The following is an 18,307-nucleotide window of genomic DNA, read 5'->3' on the forward strand; positions in this document are numbered from 1 at the left end:
TTTCAAAATTGATCTAATCAAAACTCTATTCAACACATAACAAGATGTATTAACAGCTTCAGCCCAAAAGTACTTTGGCAAATTATTTTCACTCAACATAGTTCTAGTCATTTCTTGCAAAGTCCTATTTTTCCTTTCTACTACCCCATTTTGTTGTGGTGTTCTAGGAGCTGAAAAATTATGATTGATTCCATATTTATCACAATATTTCTCAAACAAATGATTTTCAAATTCAGTTCCATGGTCACTTCTTATAGATGAGATGCAAAAGCCTTTTTCATTTTGAACCATTTTACCAAAAGAGGTGAATTTTTCAAAAGTTTCATCTTTGTGAGCAAGGAAAAATGTCCATGTATATCTTGAATAGTCATCAACAATAACTAAAGCATATGACTTTCCACCAAGACTAGTAGGAGTTACGGGTCCGAATAAATCAAGATGAAGCAATTCTAATGGCCTAGTGGTAGACACAATATTCTTAGACTTAAAAGATGCTCTAGTATGCTTTCCTAGTGCACATGCTCTACATTGAAATTCATTTTCATACTTAATCTTAGGAAGACCATTAACAAGTTCTTTCTTAGACAGTTTTGAGAGTGTATGCATGCTTGCATGACCCAGTCTTCTATGCCATAAATAACTAGAGTTATCAAGAGATACTAGACATGTACCATGATTAGTTTCAAAATTATTCATGTCAAGCAAGTAAACATTATTTGATCTATTGGCAATGAACAATGTGTCATTATCTAAACTATTGATTGTACATAGAGACGAAGTAAATTTTACCTCAAAGCCTTTATCACACAGTTGGCTTACACTTAGCAAGTTGTATTTCAAACCTTCAACAAGCGATACATCTTCAATACAAGGTTTGGTGCCAATTGTGCCATTTCCAATTATTTTTCCTTTCCCTTTGTCTCCAAATTTTACATATCCTCCATCTTTCATTGCAATTTTTGAAAACTTGTCTTTTTCACCAGTCATGTGCTTTGAACAACCACTATCTATATACCATTTATCACTTTCCTTCATTCCTTTGCAACAAACCTGAAATTTAATCATTTAGCTTTAGGTACCCAAGCAACTTTGGGTCCTTGGGGGTTAGTGACCTTAGGTAAGGTTCCCTTTGGTACCCATACCTTTTTTATCTTAAGATGACCTTTCCTAAATGCACAAGAGCTAATCATATGACCTCTTTTATTGCAATAATAACATGTAACATTAGGCAAGGAAGATGTAGATGCTTTAATGAAATGATTCTTATATTTGTCATAGTTCATGAAACCATCAAAACCAATTCCAAATTTTTCACTAGGAATTCTTTGGTTTCCAAGAAGTACATCTAGAGTTTCTTTTCCTTTTGTGAATTTTGCCAAATCATTTGTCAAAGACTCTACCTTAGTTTCAAGAGCTTTATTTTTCTCAATGAGCATCTCACATGTTTCTTTTGAGATTTTCAACTCTAAGTCTAATTCTTTAAACAAAGCAATTTGTCCTTTGTAAAATTCATTTTCTTTACACACATTGGACATGGCAATATTTTGTGATCTCAATGATTCAATCTCTAAATTCATTTTAGTGCACTTTCTCTTGTAATTTCTATACTCATCATATACTCTAGCAAATGCAAGTTCAAGTTCTTCCACATTAGGAGATTCATAAGAATTTACCTCATTGTCGCTTTCTTCATCTTTTTGTGAGCTCTCAACTTTCTCCTCACATGCCATCAAACAAAGAAGAGCAGCCTCTTTGTCACTTGATTCATCATTTGAAGACTCTTCACTGTTGCTCCATACTACTTTCATAGCTTTCTTGCTCCTATCTTCTTTTCCTTTCTTCTTTTTGAGCAATGGACATTTGGGCTTGATATGTCCAGGTTTGTGACACTCATAACATACAATTTCTTCTTTTGAATCTTTAAAGTATTTATCCTTGGGAGTATGCTTTTTCAAGAATTTCTTGTATTTGCTTCCTCCTTTCTTGAAAGCTCTTTTAAATTTTCTTGCAAGCACAGCCATTTCATCTTCATCATCACTTGAAACACTTGAGTTATCACTTGAGTCAGCTTTGAATGCAACTCCTTTCTTCTTATCTTCATCTTTGTTTGATTTGAGAGCAATGCTTTTCTTCTTTTTTTGCTCATATTCAACTTCATCCTTCTTGTATACCATCTCATGTGCAATGAGAGAACCAATGAGTTCATCATAGGTGAACGTTTTGAAATCTTTGGTATCTTGGATAAGCTGTTGTTTTGCTTCCCAAGACTTTGGAAGTGATCTAAGAATTTTCTTCACAAGTTCAGCTTCCTCAAATTTTTACCAAGTGCTTTGAGAAGATTTACAAGATCGAGAAACCTTGTACTCATATCTGCAATTGATTCTCCTGGCCTCATATCAAACAACTCATAATCTCGAATCAGAAGGTTTGCTCTGGACTCTTTAACAACATCAGTTCCTTCATAAGTCACTTCAAGCTTATCCCAAATTTGCTTAGCAGATTGACATCCTGAAACACGATTGTATTCATTAAGGTCAAGTGAGCAATGCAAAATATTAATAGCTTTAGCATTTATAGAGATTTTCTTCCAATCATTGTCATCATATTCATCTTCATGTTTTGGAACTTTTGTAGTTCCAGTACCATTCTTTTGAGGAACATGTGGACCATTTTTAATAATTCTCCATGCATCAATATCTACAGATTGTATGAAATTTCTCATTCTTACTTTCCAAAATGAATAATTTGTGCCATTGAAAAGCGGTGGTCTAGTGATTGAGTAGCCTTCAACTAAAGGTGCAGGTATACCGGCAGTATTACTAGATGAACTAGCCATTATGGATCACTCTAAGGTTGTAATACCCTAAGCAAGAGAGTCAAGCTCTGATACCAATTTGTTGTCCCAAAATAGTCCAAGAGGGGGGTGAATTGGACTTTAACAAATTTTTCGGCCCTTGCTTATAGCCTAATGAAAAATTGTGGCTTTGTTCAACTATGTGATTCTTCTATATAAAGAGAAAGTAATATGTGCTTCAACAATGTGTTTCTATGTTGCAATTCAATTCTCAATCAATGTATATGGCAATCTCTAATAAAGCATTCATCAACTAATTTTCTCAAGTCTCTCAATATGTCCACAAATTTATCAACTCAATCTATTTAACCAACATTCACTATCATGTATATGAGAAAAGAAATTTAAATTGCATAAAAGTAAAGAGGTAAAGGTTAGAGAAATCAAACACAAGGATTTTATAGTGGTTCGGCTTAGCTAGCCTACATCCACTCTCTCAAAGAACCCTCTTTGAGTATTTTCTCCACTATTTGCTCTTTTGAAGGCAAGAGACCAAAAGCCCTTTACAATTTCTCAACACCAAGCTTTTACACCAAGGTAGCTTGAAACCTCCACAAGTGCTATCACAAGCACTTACACTTCCAAGCTTCAATAGGTGCTTGTACAACCTCTCTTGAATGCAATTCAATATTTCAACACTCACTCTTACTCAATACAAATCAAACTATAAAGAAGAGATGAGTTGATTTGCCAATGGTAGCTCAAAATCTTTAAATGCTCTTGAATGAAAGCAATAAATGAAAATTCAATGTTGGAGATCAAATGTAAGCTTTCATTAAATTGTAAATGAAGTAAAGAAGGTGTATTTATAGTCCCAAATTATTTTAGACCGTTTGAAACCCTTTTGGAACGTTATACACACTGCCCAAGACAAAATGGCCATTATTTTGTCCTATTGTGCGAAGTTGAGCAGCTCTGGACAGTTAGCAAACTAATAAAATTTTAGGAGCAGTCAGCAAACTGGTTAGCAAACTAATGTTTTTGGTAAACATATTAGCAAACCGAAAATTTTAGCAAACCAGTTAGGAAACTAAGTCAACAGCTGCATGTCTCAACTTGCAATGTAAAATGATTTAGACCTTTGAAAAATGTTTCAATGGTTGTGTTCAAGGTCATGAAGAGAAAAAGTAATCAGAAAATAAATTTTCATTTTTGAGCTCTATATGACTAAATTCTCATCCATTCTTTTTCACAAAAAGGCCTAAGACTCTAACACTATACTTTTCATACCTTTTCTTTGAGTCTTGGCTTCCATAGTCTTTTTCTCATTTTGGATTTGTCTTGGAATGCCTTTGAGTATCTTTTCTTCTTAGATGCAACTTCAAAGGTTCTTTATGCATAAGACAAAGAATCTACACATCACTTAAAGGTTAGGTTAGATAGATTCTCTTTGAGTTTTGTTATCATCAAAATCAATGCTCATTTTGAGCTACACGGGGTCAACAGCCATTGCTGTACCAACATGAGATACTAAACTGTCTCATATTTGTTAATTTTCCCATTTTCTAAAATGTCATTTTTCTGAAGTTCATGTTTTGAACACCATTATGATATAATCTTCAATATTGGTCGCTGAAAATGGAGCAAGACAAATTCAGAGCAAAAGCACTGCAGAAAGGGGAAATTTTTCCTTTCTATGACTGATCATCGAGTGTTGAAGAGAAGCAAAAGGGTAAACTTCTGCAAGTGACCAATATGATAGTACATTTTGCAGTGATGCAACAGAACAAGACAGAAAAAATCTTGTGAACGCAGCAATATATACAATTCACCAGTCTTGATATGGTACTTTTTGCTCGATGAAAGGGGGATATTGATGAGAAGATATGATGCCAGGATGACTTGTTATTTTTAGTTCTTTGGTCAGGCCTTGAGCTTCTTGGCCTTGGAGATTGGAGAATCAAAACTTAAAAGCTATCTTAGTTGTGTAGAAATGAATAACGTTTTTCCAGTCCTTCAATTGGTCTACACAAAACAAAGGAAAATGTCTGTTAATGATCGTGAAAGATTGGACTCCATTGTAAATGAGTGTTCCTTTTTCTGCTCCGTGAGTCCAGTGTCTCAAAATTAAATAGTAACTAAGTTGCATAGAATGAAATAACTGGGTCATATGGGTTAGACATGAAACTGTTTTCCACTCTTTACAGCCATTATTCGGATTCATGTAAAATGTTTCTGCAAATAAATATGAACATAGGTGATAAAATCAGATGCAGAAGCTATGTTTCTAACTTCCATATATGACATTATTGAAATATAAATTGGAAGTTGAGAAAGCAAACAATTGTCAACATTTTTCCATTTCACTTTTTTATGTCAGCCTGTCAGGAGATACCTGGATTAAGCTCAAGCTTTCAAACCCCAATTCTCCCTCTTCACTGCCACTATATAAATCTGCAGACGTTAAAGAAATAAATTAAAAAGAAAAAATAAAGAAAAGAAGCATGCATCATGAAAATAGATAATCTAGCTCGAGTTCTTTCAAAATTGATTTTCTTGTGTACTATTCAAATTCCACAAATGGAATGCGGTCTAATTCTGACAACTGTTGCTTTTTACCCTTCTGGTACCTTTGTTCAAGTAGAGGGCAGCAGTAGATATACAATTCCAGAAGAAAGGGAGGCAGACCATACTTTGGAAAGGAGACAAGCTTAAGGCATCTCTCGATCGTCAGACATTCAAGTGAGGCAAGGCTTTGAAAACCTTTGTTAGAAAGGTATTTCAGATCTTCGAATCCTTCGAGACTGTAAGGCTGGTGAGACAGGTAGGCAAATTCATATCTATCTCATCCTGTGGAAAGGACACCACACCAGGACATCTGCCAGTAATACCGAGCTTCTTGAGAGAGGTGAGCCTGTGCAAACCCCAATTAAACAGAGCAGTGCAGATCTCGACGTTTTTGATAATACAAAGTGAAGTCAGGTTGGTGGGGAAACCTTCTTCTGGAAAGGATATAATGCCTGGGCGATTCTTCATTGTCAATTCTTGAAGGGATGTGAGATAGTGCATGTTATTAGGAAGGGTCTCGAGTTTCTCACATGATTCAACTTCAAGTGTTTCTAGATTGATGGGCAACCCTCCTGAGGGAAAGAGACAAAACTTGCGCAATTAATTATCATCAATGTTTGAAGAGATGTGAGATTGCGCACGTTATCAGGAAGGGTCTCGAGTTTCTCGCAGTCTTCAACTGTGACACTTTTCAGATGGATGATGGGCAATCCTCCTTGAGGAAAGAAATGAGATGTGGACATTGACATATCCAAATATGGTGGAGATTGGAGAGCATGTGCAAGTTCTCTGGTAAAGAATTAAGATTTTGAAGATATGTGATTTCAATAGATTCAAGAGATGTGTTGTTGTCCAACCTTTCAGCTATTGACTCTAACCTTGTACCTTGTCCAACTGCACCAATTATGGGATACATGACAACCATATGTGTGATAACCAGACGTTTAAGGGAAGCAGGTAACTCTCCTAAGAATGTAAGAGAGTTACAGTCATCAATTATCAAACATTGGAGATTAGATGCGTTAGTGTCACAGCTGATACTCTCCTCCTCCTTATTCCTGGAACAGGAACAAGTCCCTCCCTCATCCAGCAGCCTCTGCAATTTGTAGCAACGAATAATCTCTAACCTTTTTAGTGTTGAAGGTAGCTGTTGTCTTCCAATGGAAATCAGAGTCTCACATCTCTGAATTTCAACTCTTCAAGATATAAACTGCTGTAAATCACCGCATCTGGCAAAGAAACAATTCTTAGGCAGCTTGCAATAAATAGCTTTCTCAAAGACTTAAGGTTTAAAAGCCATTGCCGTAGCTTCTCGAGCCTTTCACGATCAGTTAATCGTGGAATCTCAATTTCACTTTCAGACATGCACTTTTGCAGCAACTCTTCATTTTCATCCACCATATGTGGAAAATCCTCCAAACCATTGTGGTGGATCATACAGATGATCCTCACCAAAACTCAACATTTTTAACTTCCTTGACACTTGCATGAACTCTTCTAGTGGAAATGAAAACGAAACTCCAGAAACTGTCATGTAGTTCAGTGAGCTAAAGCCTACACCCATTTCCACTTCTCTGCGTCCCTTGATTACCAATTTAGAGATCAGCGGAAGGCTTTGAAATGAAACCACCAATTGCCAACATTCTCTGATCGTAAGCATTTTCATTTTAGGCAGATAGCTGGGCAATTTTCCCAGTAGTTTCAGACATTTAACAACAGAAAGCTCACGCAACTAAGGGAATTCAAACCCACAAATATTCTAGTCTTCCCATTCATCCATATCCTTGAAGTGCAGAGTCTCTGTTGTTTTAAAGTACCAGAAGCAAGAAAATTGACTAGGAAAAGTCTAATTTTCATTGAACTTCAACTTCAAATAAATACAAAGTGCAGCAGAACTAAATTCCAAAATAAAATGCTAAAAATGTGCAACAACCATAACAACTATTTTCATAACAGAAAAATAAAACAAATTACCTAAAGACCAGGACTCAACTTTAACTAAAAAAAAAAAAGCAATAAGCTCCTGAGACATAGCAACATCTCCTCCTGGATTAGAAGCTGCAAACTTCCAACTTTTCTTTGAGAAATTCAAATCTGTTAACTTGAAATGATTTAGTAAAAATGTCTGCCACCTGGTTTTCTGTTTTGCCGTAAACTAACATCACTTCACCATTTTTCTGCACTTCTCTCAAGAAATAAAACTTGGTATTAAAATGCTTAGTTCTTCCATGAAACACTGGATTTTGAGATATAGCTATGGTAGCTTATGTCATAAATAAGCCTTTTTTTCTCATTTTCTTTTTTTTTCTTCTCTACTTCTTTTCAATTTAATTTTTAGTAATATTTATTCATATTTTATGTCATATTAATTATTTACTTAACTGGACAAGTCGGCCAAAAATCACCAACGAAATGACCAAAATACCCTCCGTTTGACTTAACGGGTCAAAATTGTCTGTACCGATTGAAAAAATTTTCTAAATATTTTATTGGCGTTCTAATGCCATAGGAATCTCAATGACCCTTCTCTGGAGTCTTAAAAATTATTTTATGAATTTTTCCCCAGGTCTAGGGCTCCTAGTTGTGAGAACTGCAACTTCCCTCTGGGTTACCCATCGCTTGGACACCGGCTCATTTGATTTAGTTGTATTTTATTTCTAAAATTTTTACTAAATTTTTCTTATTAATATTTGAGTTAATTATGATTCCTCACTTTAGTTTAAATATTTTTCCGAACGTTTTAGCTGTCCGGACCGACACCGGTCACCGGGAGGGTGTTACAATTCGAATCTCCTACACACACATAAAGTATTAAAGAGAAATATTAAATAACAGTAAAATAAAATGATTTTTAATATATATATACACGCATAGGAATGCGCAGGGACGCACGCATAGAAGAGAAGCCAACAAATATATATATACACACACACACACAAGAATGCACAGGGACGTGTATATATATATATATATACACACACACACAAGAATGCACAAGAATGCACAGGGACGCACGCATAGAAACCAACAAATATATATATATAGGAATGAACAAGGGGACGAATTCGGTGGACAGAATTCAATGAACAGGGGGACGAAGGTTTATATATATATATATATATAATCTAAATTGAAGATTATTATCTCACAGTAATCATGGTCAACCCAATTCAATACCAAAAATCAAAGGAAAAATAAATAAATTTCTAGAGTAGTTATAACAAATCGAGGAAAGAAAATAAAATCAAATTCACCCATTATTAAATAAGGAATGAGAATTTTTATTTTGAAAACAGAATCGAATGTGGTACATAGGGAAGTAAAAATTTAGGGATTCTATGTTGAGAGTATTTGATAGAAAAAAAAAGTGACAAACAGGTTTTTATAGCAAAGTTTAGCAGAATAGATGATTAGAGTATATATATATTTAAAGAATTCTATTAGGTTTAGAATGGAAATAGAGTTATTATTGAACTGGGTTGTTCAGATTGTAGATATATATTTAATTTCAAAAATAATATATATATCTAAAAATAAATAAGCAGACCATCTAATAAAATATATATTTTTTTATAAATATATTAAATTATTATTAGCTAATTAAAATAAAATAATAATAAATAATAAATGTATATGAATTTTCACAATACATGACATTATTGAGATATAAATTGGAAGTTGAAAAAGCAAACAATTGTTAACATTTTTCTGTTCCATTTTTATCACTATATGCAACGTTAAAGAAATAAATAAAAAAAGAAAAATAAAGAAAGAAGCATAGATCATGAAAATACATAATCTAGCTTGAGTTCTTTCAGATTATTATCTGTAATTTTCACCTTTGGAATGCGGGCTAATTCTAGCAACTCTTGCCCTTTACACTTCAGGCACTTCTGCTCAAGTTGAGGGCAGTTGTAGATATACAAGCTCAAAAGAGAGGAAGGCAGGCCATTCTTTGGAAAGGAGGCAAGTTTAGGGCAACTCTTGATCACCAGATATTCAAGTGACGTGAGGCTTTGAAAACCCTTGCTGGAAAGGTATTTTAGGTCTTGGAATCCTTCAATGGTAAGGCTGGTAAGAGAGTTAGACAATTTCGTATCTACCTCATCTTGTGGAAAGGACACGATACCAGGACATCCACCTGCAACACTGAGATTCTCCAGAGAGGTCAGCCTGTGCAAACCCCAATTAAACAAAGGGGTACAAATCTCGACCTCATAAATAGAAAGCGATTTCAGGTTGGTGGGGAAACCTTCTTCTGGAAAGGACATGATGCCAGGGCAATCTTGCATAGCCAAAACTTCAAGAGAAGTGAGATTGTGCATGTTATCAGGAAGGGCCTCAAGTTTCTCACAGGATTCAACTATAATTTTTTCAGATGAGTGGTGGGCAACCCTCCCTGAGGGAAAGAAACAACATTGGGACAATTCGTTATGGTTAATTCTTGAAGAGATGTGAGATTGTGCATACTATCAGGAAGGGCCTCGAGTTTCTCACAGCAATGTATCCAAATGCGGAGGAGATTGGTGAGCATGTGCAGGTTCTCGGGTAAGGATTTAAGATAAGGAGCACCTACGATTTCAATAGATTCAAGAGATGTGTTGTTGTCAAACCTTTCAGCTATTGACTCTAACTTTACACTTACGTTGTCATGTATGTTACAATTGAAAGCCAGAACTTTAAGAGAAGCAGGTAACGCCCTAAGAAAGTAACAGAGGGGCACCAATCAATTCCCAAGTGCTGGAGATTAGATGAGTTAGCATCGCAGCTGATACTCTCCTTATCAGTAAACCTAGAAGAGGAACAAGCCTCTCTCACATCCAGCAGCCTCTGCAATCCGTGGCAGCTAAGTATCTCTAGTCTTCTTAGAGTTGTGGGTAGCTGGTGTCTTCCAATGGAAATTAGAGAATCACACTCAAAAATTTTCAACTCCTCAAGACACAAACTTTTATAAATCACTGCATCTGGCAAAGAAATAAGTCTCGGGCAGTTTTCAATAGATAGCTTTCTCAGAGACTTAAAGCTATGAATCCATGGCGGTAGTTTCTCAAGCCCTTCACAACAACAAAATTCCAAAATTTTAATTCCACTATCAGCGACGCCCTTATGCAACAACTTACCATGTTTAGCGATGCCTTCAAAAAGCACCCATTTTGGACAAGAGAGAGGATAGAAAGAATTATTACCAACAGTCAAGCTTTTCAACTTTCTTAAGCCTTGCATCAACTCTTTCGGTCGAAATAAAAATGATTCTACTTTACTAACCATCAAGAAGTTTGCTGCGCTAAAACCTCTACCTAATTCAACCTTTCTGCATCCTTGGATTTCGAAGTGAGATATGATAGGAAGGTTTTGAAATGAAACCACCAATCCATAACATTCTCTAATCTCAAGCGTTTGCAATGAAGGCAGATGGCTGGGTAATTTTCCTAACAGCTCGGGACAATTAACAATGGAAAGCTCGCGCAGAAGACGGAATTCACACCCACAAATATTCCACTCTTTCCATTCTTTCATGTCCTCAAAGCGTAGAGTCTCAAGAGCTGGAAAAGGATTTGAACTGCTCATACTCTCCCCACAAAACTCACAATCAACCACTTTTACATTGGGAAACCCTATGATAACCAAGTCCTTGAGAGATGAAAGCAGCCCAAGTTGAGGCAAGGTTGTGCAGTTGCAATTTTTCAACTCTAGGTATACTAGATTTCGAAATAAAGGATCCCCTACCCACGAAGGAAATTGAATACCACCATAATCAATTATGGTGAGTTTTTCCAAACTTTCATGAGGTTTCATCTTCTCAAGTACAACTCTATCTTCGTTTGGAACAGAAACCGATCTACTTGCCAAATAAGAACTTCCCCATGCCATCTCCAGATCATCTATTCTCCCCTTGTCCAATAAAATGGTTCCTCTTACATTTGAAGCATTAGCCACATTATCCAACCTTGAAATGCGGAGTGCCCCTCGAAGAAACTTTAAATTCACCAAAGCTGTTATACCCACTTCATTACCTTCCCCCACAACAAAATTAGACAACGTCCGAAGACTTCTCAATTTTTCCATTCCCTGCTGCATCACTTTAACAGATGTGTCTTGGATATCAAGATGACGTAGGTTGATCAGATTTTGCATTTCTGATGGCAATTTCTCTAGATCCCGACAGCCTTTCAGCAGCATAGTTTGTAAATTACATAGAGAGGTTGTTCTCTCAGGTAAAGTTACAATACAAGTGTATGAAAGGTCGAGATACCTTAGATGCTTCAAGTCACCTATTGAATCTGGTAGCTTAGTGATTTTATAATGATTGAAGGACAGAACCCTTAAGAATCGTAACTTTGAAAACAAATAAGAAGGAATGCAATTTGCTAAGCAGATATTCATATCACCAGCTAGTGATAGGGGCAGGAAGGTTCGCATATGCTTCATGGTTTCAAATGGCTCAAATCTTTCACAGCGATCAAACCTGCAGGGGATGTAAGAAGAGTGGCGAGCTTTTTCTTGCTTACTTGACTTTTCCTCCAATCTGAAATATGTATCTCCAGCAACCACTTGTGCTAGATCGTTCACCAGGTCATGCATTACGAATCCACCAGTGCTTGAAGATTGAAAAAGTGATCTGGAAAATAGATCTTGAAAATACTCTTCACCCACATCCTCCATATGTTGATCATCTCGTTGCTCAATTAAACCTTCTGCCATCCACAGAAGGACTAATTGCTTCTTTTCAAAAGCATAATCCTTGGGAAGTATTGCACAATAAGCGAAACATCTCTTTAAATGCGAAGGGAGATGATAGTAACTTAATCTTAACAAAGAAAGAATGTTGTTGCCGTCACCTTGTGAATTCCAAATTTCGCTGTTCATTACTTCTTCCCAATGCTCCTGCGGTTTTGAGCGTAGAAGGCCTCCCAAAGTCCTTGCTGCCAATGGCAAGCCACCGCACTTGTTTATGACCTTTTCACGGATGACTTCCACTTTTGGATCTGCAACACTTCCACTATCAAAAGCATGGTCAAGAAACAATTTCCAGCAATCTTCATCTGAAATACAATTCAAATTGTGATATTGAATTGTTTTCATCATCCGTGCAATATCTTCATCACGTGTTGTTACGATGACTCTACTTCCTGGAGCTCCATGCATAAGTGGCGAACGCAGGGTGTTCCAATCATCATAATTTTTGTTCCAAACATCATCTAAAACAATCAAAAACTTCCTTCCTGCTAATTGCTCATGTAGTCGGAGTTGAACTTGATTAAGCTCATTTAGATCGCACAACTTCTTTGTGATTGACTCAAGAATGCTCTTTGTTATTCTCAAAATGTCGAAATCATCAGACACACAAACCCATTCTCTTAGATTAAATTGTTGTTGTAATGACTCATCACTGTAGACAAGCCGGGCGAGTGTTGTTTTACCCACCCCACCCATCCCAACTATGGGTATTACTATAACGTTCTTATCACTTGCATCATTGCTTAAAATCAAATGACGTATCTTCCTTTTATCTTCATCTCTGCCATACACTTCAGGTTCATGAGCCAAACATGTACTGGGTGGTCGCACACATACCTTGCTAGAGGAGGTCCGTCCAACATTTCTCTTTATCAATTCGAAGTCCTTTTGCTGGTCGACGATCGTCTGAAATCTGGTAGTGACCTCCTTCATCTTGGACACCATTGTTGGATTGAACATCAGTTTCCGAAACTTACTTGAACCAGCTTCAGTTTCTCCCTTCAACTGGCGTTGCAAAGATTCGGTTTGATACTCGTCCAAAATGTCTTCCACATCGTAAGCCAAATCTTTGAGCTTGTCCAGCCACATCTTCACCAAAGGGTTAGACAACTGCTTCTCCTCTGCATCTTCAAGCACAGATTGGATCCCCATCAAAATTTCCTCCAACTTTCTAATGTCAGCAAGTACTTGATCTTCACGAGCGAACTTCAGAATCTCAGGGCATTCAATCTTCTCAAACAGGGACTGAAAGAATGACGATAGAGCAGACTCGCCAATCAAAGACATGACCTGCCCAATAAGAGACATGATTCTTTCTGAAAACAAGGAATCTATGAAAGAGGTGGAGATAGAGAAATGGAAGGGTTTGAGGAGGGTGGATTCAAAAGGGGTGCTTCTGTGCTCAGTCAGAAAGACGGAACGGAATGGGACCCAAGAGAGAGCAGTAATCACGGAGGGAAAAAGATTTCAGAGAGAGAAAGAGAGATGCTTCACAGGGAAGGAAACTTGAAGTTGAGAGAGAGAGAGAGAGAGAGAGAGAGAGAGAGAGAGGGGGAGGTGGCTGGTTAAACTGTTTGTAACTTGGAAAGAAGCAAGAAAACTCAATTAGGCCAGTTTAGTTTAACCGTTAGTACAACTGTAATTGGTATTCGTTAACTGATAGCTGTTAATGTTTGTTGATAACCGATAATTATAGTTATTTTATGTTAAGTATTTGATAAAATTATATGTGAAATGATTAATAAAGATATATATCATATAATTTATTTTATTATTTAAATAAATATAAATTTATAAATTTATTACATTATAATATTTATTTTATTATTAAATTAAATATATAATTATTAAATTAATTTATTATATTATTTAAATAAATATATAATTATTAATCTTTTATATTATATCATTTATTTTATTATTGAAATAAGAAAATAATTATTTTTAAGATAATTAAATAATTTTAAAAATATAGATAAAATAATAAAATAATTATTATTGTTAATATAAAAATTTAAAATTAATTTTAAGTTTTTAGATATAAATAAATATTTTATATTTTATTTTATTAATAAAAAATATTTTAATAAAATTGGAATACGTTAATTAAAATGTTAAAATTATAAATAAAAAAAAATAAAAATATTAATAATATTAATTTTTAAGTTAAATAAAAAAATAATATAGTCAAAATAAAACCAAATCAGCTATCAGCTGATGAAAAACAGCTCTAAAAATAGAGCTAAAATAGAGCTGATACAAACTGCAGCTGATGGGTATCATATCAGTTGCCCATCAGCTATCAGCTCTACTTTTTTAAGCTTATCAAACACTATAATTTACCTGTTTGGATGTCTATCAACTATCAGTTGTACCCAACAAGTAAACCAAATACCTCCTTACTTTCTATCCTATTTTGCCTGTAAGCTGTGAATAATTTTTCGATTCCTTTGAACAGTTTGGTCTTTGTGTTGCAATGACTAGGGTTGTTGTTCCATTTTGATTCGGTTTGAAATTTAATTAAAAATTGAAATTGAATTAAAATTTTGATATAATTTTGATTTGGTATGATTCTCGGTTCTTCGATTTCAATTTAGTTCGGTATGGTTCTGATTCGATTCTCAATTCTTAAAATAATTTTATGTAATTATTTTTTAAAAAATTTATTTTTAAATTAGCATTGAATTAGATTATTAATACATAATATATCATATAATATATTTTTTAATTATATAATATTTAATTGAAAGGTACATATATAATTTGAAATTAAATATATTATATAATATAATAATATAAGTATACTATTATATTATATAATATATATTTTAACTATTTATTAATTATATAATATTTAATATATATATATATATATATAATTGAGAATAATAAAATAATTTAATGTTTCTATAATTAAAATTATTAAAAAAATATATATATAATATAATATTATGTTGTATTTAATTTATAATTATATATACATATATAAATATATATATAATTATATTAAAAGTATATAATACATCTAAAAAGCATAGAAAAATATATGTATAAGTTCGATTCTTGATTTGATACAGTTTTTGGTTTGGTTTAGGTACGGCTCTGGTTCGGTTCTTAATAAAAAACTAAAACTGAACTAAAGTATCAAAATAATTTCAGTTCGATATGATTTTTATCGGTTCGGTTCAATTGTTCGGTTCGATTCAATTTCCCCAAATAACCGTGCACAGTTATAGTAATGATAGTGTCATAAACTTGAATAATGACAGTTTGGAAGCTGATGAGAAAACCAAACCACATTTTTTTTTTCATTTTTTCCAAAATTCAAATGTGCATCTCTTCTTTGTTTGTTTAAATAATAATAATAACAACTATAATAATAATAATACTAACTCTTTATAGTCTTTAATTGGTTTCTACTCTTTCTCCAAGTAATCAAATGTCGATTCTCAAACTATTTTGAATTTCTTTTCATGGGATTCACACGGTTTGCAAAAGCTGATAGAACAGTCATTTCAATGGTGGCAGTCATGGTTTCTTGGCTGAAACGGGGCACTTAAGGGAAAAAAGAGTAGAATACTCTGCTTTGGAAAACAGAACAAAGGTGCTGCAGAAAAAGAAAATTAGAAGAGAATATGGATCTTAAGAGAGAGAGAGAGAGAGAGAGAGAGAGTGAGAGAGGTGCAGTTCTTTCTTGGAAAGAAGTAATTTTGCTTAATTTTTCTTCAGCCCTTCCTTTTCTTTTTCTTTTCCTTCTAACTGCTTTTCCTTATTTTTTAAATTCTTTTTTTTTTATAAATATTTTTTAAAATTTGAATCCAATTTTTCTCCTAAAAAGAATTAACATTTGTGTTTTTTATATATGTAATTAGCTTCGATTGTTACTTAAATTTAAAATTTTGTAACCTTAAAAGCGAACCTAATATTACTGAATTTCATTAGTTAATTAACATTTATGAAAATCTTAGTAAAAAAGTTTTGAAAAATTTATAATTTAGTCTCTAAATTTTGATACTAATCACTATAAAAAATGTTAAATTTAACGGTAAAAATTTTTACTATCTAATATATAAAATTTATCATCATAAATTTATGATAACAATAGACAAATTACTATATGTTGTTACTATAAAATTACGGTCTTAGATATTTTACAATAAATTCATGGTTATTACAAAAAAAAAAATTATTAGTAGTAAAAATTATTCCTACAAAATATTTTCACTGATAGAATCAGTCGTTGCCGTATCTATTTTTATATACCATTAGCAATAATCGTTTATGTTACTATTGTATGTTAATTTTATAAGCAGTAAAATTAATATTACTGTAAAATTTTATAAAATTAATGTTACTGCAGAATTTTTACTTCTACTTATAACATTTGTTATAATGAATTATTATTTAGTTCCTCTAAAGAATTGTAATGATGGATTCTCAACCTTGAATAATGACATTTTGGAAGGTGATGAGAAGTTCAGTGGCAGTGGAGTTCACAATTCCAGGAAGTCGAAAGGGATTTTTCCTCTTGTATATTAACCAAGTCAATTATCGATCATTGCAAAATTGAAAAATGGTTCTTTTTGCTAGCCACTCATACTTCTTGCTCTGAAAGGAATTGTAATGGTGGTTTCCTAACTTTGAATAATGATATTTTGAAAGCTGATGAGAAATTCCTGTCCACAATTCCAAGAAGTTCAAAGGAAATTTCCCCCAGTACTAATTAGACAATTATAATTCAATTTATGCTGTTCTTTATTATAGATTTTATATAAATTTGTAGCTTTTATTCAATAATTTTTTAAAGAAAAATTTTTCATACTTTATATTTGAAACACTCCATCATATAATTAAATTCATTTTCCCCTTTATATTTTTAATAAAAAAGTATATAATAAAATTGAAAGTAGCATCTGCTTCTATAATATTAATGATTTAATTAATGAGCTTTAATTTACTAAACTCGTCTCCAAAATTGTGAAAAATAAAAAAATAGTTCAATTAAAAAAAAAAACATTTTTAAGATGAGATTTATTTATAATTCTCTTTGCTATAATAAGATTTACATTACTTCTTGCAATTAAAAATCATAAATTTTATTAGCTGGATAGCACATTGTTAACTGTCCTAAAGTACTAGAAGGAAAAGGACTTATGAACCATGTGCATATCTATTATTACATGAAGAAAAATAAGAGTAATTTTAGAAATAGTAATAAATCTATCTATATCTATGTAAAGCAAGAAAGTATTTCTTAGAGTCTATCATGTGGTATTCCTTTTCATGATATTACCACGTGATTAATATGTGACAGAATCTGACACGTAACATTTTTTTTCATAGTATTGTCTGGTAGCTAATACGTAGTATTCTCCTTCATAGTATTATCACGTGGCTAAAACATAATATTTTCTTTCATAGTATTAACACATGACATCTTTATTATATGTAAATTATAAATTATTTAATAGTTATTCTATTAATATTATAATAAGTAGTAATTATTATAAAGTAATTTACAATATATTAATAAATATTAATTACATAATATATATATATATATATATATATATATATATATATATATATATATATATATATATATATATATATATATATATAAAATCTTTATTAAAAAGTTTGAGAGATAAAATTAATAAAAATAAAATTTAAAATAATTAATAAAAAATTTTAAAATATTACATTATTTTTATATATTAAAATTAAAAGAAAATATATAAATTAAAATTATTAATAGCTAATGTATATTAGCATGGGCAATTCCCTAGTTCTAATACCATGGCATATCCAAAATGGACTAATTAAACAATTCTTGGCAAAGAGTAATAGGAAATTATACAATTATCAACACACAAAACGAGAGATGATGAGTTAATGCAATCCTGGTTTAATGCCTTCCAATTCAAGGATAATTAAGAAAAATGATGAGTTACTTGTGCTATTCCTGACTGAATCGGATTCTTGCAAAATAGCGCATGATTTGTTCGAACATTTTCCCATACCTTTGGTGAAGGAGGTGCATTGTCTGAAATCTGAATGTGTTCACAGATCGCATAATTTAATGAAGGATGCTTTCCTTGTTTAATAGGCACCCAAGTGCTTGCTGTAACAAAGAATTCTAGAGCCATTGCTGCACAAACATAAGGCTATTCTATTGTCAATATGCTTTGCTGTTTGAACTGGCAA

The 18,307-nt window shown here is 33.0% G+C and overlaps 1 protein-coding gene across 1 annotated transcript; it reads right to left on the minus strand.

Moving 5' to 3' along the window:
- Positions 1–9,751: 9,751 nt before the first annotated feature.
- On the minus strand, positions 9,752–13,650 carry LOC131173202 (putative disease resistance RPP13-like protein 1). The gene has a single exon (XM_058135180.1). The coding sequence runs from the start codon at positions 13,406–13,408 to the stop codon at positions 10,004–10,006; it is 3,405 nt and encodes a 1,134-aa protein (XP_057991163.1). The 5' UTR covers positions 13,409–13,650; the 3' UTR covers positions 9,752–10,003.
- Positions 13,651–18,307: the final 4,657 nt, after the last annotated feature.

This window comes from Hevea brasiliensis, chromosome 14, assembly GCF_030052815.1.
Source record: "Hevea brasiliensis isolate MT/VB/25A 57/8 chromosome 14, ASM3005281v1, whole genome shotgun sequence".
NCBI classification, from domain to species: Eukaryota; Viridiplantae; Streptophyta; class Magnoliopsida; order Malpighiales; family Euphorbiaceae; genus Hevea; species Hevea brasiliensis.